Genomic DNA, 6,321 nt, shown 5'->3' with positions numbered 1-6,321 from the left:
CGTCTCACGTGTTCAACTTCAACAATACTCCGTTCAATTACACACTCTCTGACTGCAGTTCAATTACTCATTACACTGTTGTCCCGTCACGTTGTGACCATCTTATATATATATACCAGACTAACACATATCTAGTAAATGCTAAGGCATTCATGAAGGAACAGGATATTTCTAGAAACAGGTGGCGTGATACTAGTCACGTGAACTCGCTGACGCAACAATATTTTATTGTTTTTTAAAAGTATCGGGAATAGTGAAATGGCTTTCTTTTCTATTGGCTCCTAAATTTATCTATTTTCATTTACGCGTTATGCTAAATGGAATCAAAACCAAAGCATTAAAACTTACAAAGATAAAAAAAAATGCAAAAACAGGAAAACATATCATAAATTATATTTACGATAATGTACATTTTCTTATAACAACACTAATACAGAAAACGACATTGACATAGAATCAATAAACTGTTTTAACCAAACTTTAAATTACGTGTTTTTTTATTGTATTTATTTCTTATCATTAGTCTAAATGTTCGTGGTTTAAAAACCAAGCAAATCTCTATTAACTCAGTAGTAAGAGATATTTATTACCAATCTTGGCGATTACAATGCTCAGTAGCTTTACAACTAATAATTCGAGAAATGGACGTGCAATACATGTGACGTAACTCTCGCGGTACGAGATTTCCCTGGATGATACCTGTGACGTAAAACCCTTCATTTTCACTTATCAATATTTCCAATCCACCAAACGCAGTATCTAATTTTGTTAAACACAAGAAGTAAATGAACATATTATAACATATATAATATATTAGGGATCATTTTCAATGGTAATAAAATAAACATTATTGAACATTGTTTACATAATTTCAAGACCCACATACACCTCTTTTATCGTGTTTTAAAACGTTGAAATCTAAGACCTGTTGTAGAGTGAAGAAGTTTGATTTTTGTTGAGCGCAAAGCCACGAAATGGGCTATCCGTAGTCTGCCCACCCCAGTTATCGAAACCGGGCTTTTAGCATTATAATTCCTTAGACTTACAACTAGTATTGATAAGGGGGAAAAAATTTGATGCTATTATCTCTTTTGGCATTTTTCTACGAACTTTATCGAACAGGTTTATGCTCTTTTACTTACCCACCATCTTTATCTAACAATGTTCGAAAATCTTTTAATGCTGATAAATGTAAGCGGTCCCTTACACTATAAAACTTTCATACTTTCGATAAATGTCTTGTAAGACAAATATAAAGTGTGTAAGGTATAGTTATCTCTTATAAATTTCAATAATAGTTTAGTACAGAAGAAATTATGACTCCAGTATGACAGTCTAGAAGAAACCGAAGTTTGGTGAGTCAGAAAGAGTTCAGTTAATAAGGAGTCGATCAAACCTGGTTTGGAGAACATAATACTCAATTCCTAAAAGACGTGTTTTATATGGTACTGATTGAATACATATTCTCCCAGAAAGTGCCGGTGAAAACATATGACTTCAAATCTTTCAAGCATCAAATAAATAAGTAAGAAAGTGGAAAACGTTGTAACAATTAATTTGACACGTCAGAACAAAGCAATGAAGCGTCAAATATTTGACTGTTATAAATACGTAACGTCTTCATCTGTAAGTTTGACTTTTAATGAGAAAAATTGGAATCGATATTTAATCATTTTAAGAAATGTTAAACTTTATCATCAATCCTGGTTACATACGTTTATTAAAATGTTCTACCATTGATACTATAATGCCTTCTTCGCGCAACCAGGATATTGTAAGTGATAGGTATAGTTTTAAAATATATCTTTTATCTCTTCAGATCTAGCCATTGGACGGGCGAGTGATTTTGTGCCTCCTCGGGCTTTGATGTTAGGCCTACCTGCCATCTGTGTTGCAAATTCCTTCTTCAGATTAAAGGTGAACATCTTGTACCTTTTGTAGAAGACACTTCTGGATTCAAGCGACCAACTCACAAGCTTCTGTAATGTTTTTTTTAAAAAATGTTGGTTCCTTAATTCCAACAGACTCCCTCTTAACAAGAAAACGACGTAGGGCTGGAAAATGTTAATCTTAAAAAAACGAGAGACTTTTTTGAAGTAAAATACGAATTTTAATCTCTACAACTGTAGAACTTTTAAAAAATGTAGATCACGTTGCACTCATATTTTGCGATAGTGTTAGCTTCTGTTTAAAACTGATAGTACGACAGATACATTGCATTTTTGATTTTATATAAAGCTACTCTAAAATAAAACACGTGCGGTTTGTAGAACCGCGCGTGGCCCAATGGTTAAAATGCCAGACTATGGATCTACAGGTTTCCCGATACTGCCATAAAAATCGCGCTTCGAACTTTGAGACCGTGGATGCGTTAGAATGTTGACTGGCGGTGAGTGTTGTTGACTAGCTACCTTCCCTCTAGTCTATCATTTCAAAATTATCGCAGATAGCCCTATAGCAGCTTTGCGTGAATATCTGAAAACAAAACAAAAAAAATACTTGTTTCTGTAGCGGCATGTTGTTAAAAAGGAAAGAACGCTTTGTCAGTTAAAATTTTTGAGCGGATAACATAAAAGATAGTTCAGAGTTTTCCTCTTTTCTTTTCCTTCTGTTAACTCTTGTTTCCACGTGAACTGGTGTTTTATTTTAACAGTTTATAATTTTATACAAAATTCTTATTACTCAGTTTCATATACGGTGCTAATTCATATAATTAGTGTTCTTTATTTTCCATTGTAAGTAGTAAGTACAATAAATGTCAGAATGATGAAAAAAGTACACACCTGCTATGATTGAATGAAATGGTCATTACTCGCCAATCCACTTTGATTTATCATTTCAATTTGTCACTCATTTCTTGTTTTCGTGCCCGTGTGTGCGTTTGTTTCTATTGACATTACAATTGTAAATTGTTATCAGATTTTTGTGTTTATCAACGTATTGTAAATAGCTGATGTAATGCTGCAAAGTTATGGTTCAGTAGGTTATTAAAAAGGCCCATCTAATTTTTAAATATATATTGTTTTCAAAATCTTTATTAATATTTGTAATATGTTTTTAGGACTGACAACAACTATACCCAGCAAATTAATGGCGAGGTCCTCTCATTCGACTTTTAACATTTACAGGTATTAGGTTTTGTTTACTTTGAAAGAAAACATTGGCTTTATAACGCAAAAAAAAAAAAAACAGTTTTCACCTATTTTGAAAAATTATGCATTTTATTATTTTCATAACTTGCTTCCCAGCCACTTAAAAAAAAATATATAATATATATTTTTACAATAGCACAGCAAAAACAAACAACAAGAAAGCTTCACTACAACGGGATTCCTTCTGTAAACTATCTTTATTAGTCACAAAAATTAATTGTTTAAAAAGAACTGAAACTAAAAGGAAAGTTATTTGTGTGTTTGTAAGAGAATTAAAAGAAAGAGGTAATTGAAATAATATAATAAAATACGACACACTGCATGCTAACTTATATCCTTTGTTAACGGTAACTCCTTTTTCAAAAACTATTCTTCCACCCATAAATATATTTTTTAGCATAGTGAAAGTGCGATTTGAGCCTAAATAGAAAAATCTGCTTGCTAAACCTAGCGCTAACTACACAGCCCTCAGATAAGCACTTTCACTAGTAACCTCAGCTTCTGATGGCTAGGTTAGTATTTACCTATATCGGGGCATGCCAGTGTCGCCTTATGCTACAAACTATTGTCTTTAACGCGCTACAATGTCAGCTTTTAAAATACAATAAAGTCAACTACGGGATTTTTACTGACATTAATAATAAAAAATTGTGTCACATTTTTGATGTAAAAGAGATGAGATGGCCGTGTAGATGCAATGAAAGAAGCAGGTAGTTCAAATTCTGTCGATATCATAGCCATGGGTATTTTAACAGGTATTTAATAATTAAATAACTAAAGACATACAACCATGCAGTTTTCAACATCTGGTAGCCCAACTGAAATAGTTTTTATTGACATGTCAGTAGACTTCTGTTTGTGTATTAATGGCTCTCAGCACGTCTAACCGATATTCGATTTCAGTTCAACAGTTACAGAGGCGATGACATCCATGATCCTGGTTTTTAGATTCGTGATGTTTTCTACATGTTTGCTATATACCATGTCCTTAACATACCCCCCAAAAAAGAAGTATAGTATAGTTATGTCTGGGAAACGGAAAGACTACGGAATTAGCCCACCCTGCAAGCCAAACGATGCATTGAGCCTATTCTTACACGGTAGCCATTTCACAGGGTAGCACTACTCACTAGAGTGAAAAAAAAAGTCAATAAAACTGTTTGAGTTGAGCTACGAGATGTTAAAACTGCACGGTAATATCTCTTTAGTTATTTAATTATTAAATTTTAAAATAGGAAACATAATTTTGGACCACCCTGTATCACTAGCCTAAAAGATGAATAGCAGGGGCACTCGATAAGAACAAGACTAATTACTTCGCAAACTCTGCAAAAAAGAGGCCCAATGACTCCAATCTTATATAAAGTAGAATTTGCTCCAGTGGCACTGCGGTAAGTCTACGGACTTATAACGCTAGAAACCGGGTTTCGATACTCATGGTGGGCATAACACAGGTGGCCTTTTGTGTAGCTTTGTGCTTAATTACAAACAAATAAAAAATAAAGTAGAATTCAGATCACAAATACCGAGATGAAAACGACTAAAGATGGCATCAAGCCTTCTGTTCGAGAGTACCAGTGTGTTTTTTTATTATTATTATTTTGAGAGATGACAGAAAAACCTTGAAATTGAAACTGCCTTTCATAAAGAAGGCCCAGCTCAAAGACCAAGAATGTGTTACATGGGAAACATAATAGGACGAAAATTTAAGTTATTTTTGGAAAATGTATGTAAATGTGTTTTTTATCAAATTATCTTTGCCAAGACGATCAGCACAATCATTGCCAAAGATTTCCATGTGTCCAGGAATCCAGAAGAATCTAACGTTGCATCAGTGTTGACACAATTGTAAGAAGAAGAAGTAATAGCCAAGAATAGCAAATTGCTGAAGAATGAGAGAAGGTAAGTATAGAGGACTGAGAATGTCCATTTGATACAATACAGTCTAGAAGAAGCAGGAGCATGGCCAATACCACTGAACAAATTCTGGAGTAGTCTGCAAGACGAAAACAATTAGAAATGTCTGTATCCTAGACAATAAAGCTTCTGGGATAATCAATCAATCCAAACAGTGTTAAAAACAGATTTAATATCCAAGAAAATGTCACTTGGAAAACATTTGTTTGTAAGGGCTATGGAGATTGATTCTGGAAGATTTGCTTAGCAGTGAAAGGCCTTTTTCTCTTTATGAAAACCAGATTGACTGGGAGTAAGAGGAGTAAAGTGAGATTGGCCATAAATTCAAGGTTCTTTGGCCACACAAGATAACAAGGAAATCGGATAAGAAGATGCCAATCTGGAAAGATCATTAGACTTCAGAATTGGACTGTTATTAACAGGTGGATAGCAGCCAGTAATTCAGACGTCATTGAACAACTTCAAGAGGAAAATGCGAGAAATCTTGTTCAGATAGAGTAACAGTACAGAATCATTGCCAGTAACTGCATCGTGCTAGTGTACGATGGTATAAATTTCAACCATGGTAAAAAGAGTATTCACCGAACTTAGGGTATCCTCAGCCAATTCCTCAAGAAACAGTGGGATGTGTATATGAAGAGATGAATATGTTTATTTGCCGACTTTCTTGAATAAGAATAATTCAAAAGTGTCACATTTTTCTTCAGCAGTGACTAGAAAGCTATATTCATGAAGCAAAACAAGGTTTTGAGGTCGAAGGCAAACATCATGATAACATCCAAAAATATTTCAATCCTGAGAAATAATGTTATCTTTGGTAAAAGTAGAGCAAAAAATGTCCATCTTGTCCATATTTGAGTTTGCTTATAATGATTGACTTTAACACAAGTAATTCAGTCGTTTTTCAGATTTGTCCTGACTAAAGTGTAGACGTGGTGGCGACGTAAAGCACTGAACTTTTTACATTTAGGGTTCCACCAGGGAACTCGTCAATGAAGCTTCCTAAGGAAACAATAGAGACGAGAAAATGGGTTTGCATTCTGAACTAGGATCTCACTAAACTTTCAGAGATGGTGATCTCAGCCATCCATCATTTCTACATTAAAACTCATAAAATCTAATAATTGCTCGGTTTGAGAACCTCGAACGACCGATTTGCAGCCAATTCTGACTGATTTAGTGACTAGTTGTCCAGAGAGAGAAATGATATGATGGAAAGATAGTTTAAGAAAAGACACAGACATAAGAATTC

General features: G+C 34.1%; 1 protein-coding gene across 1 annotated transcript in view; it reads left to right on the top strand.

Moving 5' to 3' along the window:
* Positions 1-2,633, top strand: part of LOC111087205 — a 24,589-nt gene extending 21,956 nt beyond the window's left edge. The window contains exon 8 of the mRNA XM_022393074.1: positions 1,820-2,633. Within this exon, the coding sequence (XP_022248782.1) occupies positions 1,820-1,941 (122 nt within the window). The 3' untranslated portion in view covers positions 1,942-2,633. The remainder of the gene's footprint in view (positions 1-1,819) is intronic.
* Positions 2,634-6,321: the final 3,688 nt, after the last annotated feature.

This window comes from Limulus polyphemus, unplaced genomic scaffold (assembly GCF_000517525.1).
Source record: "Limulus polyphemus unplaced genomic scaffold, Limulus_polyphemus-2.1.2 Scaffold1873, whole genome shotgun sequence".
Classification (NCBI taxonomy): domain Eukaryota; kingdom Metazoa; phylum Arthropoda; class Merostomata; order Xiphosura; family Limulidae; genus Limulus; species Limulus polyphemus.
This window is presented reverse-complemented; position numbering and strand designations above follow the sequence as displayed.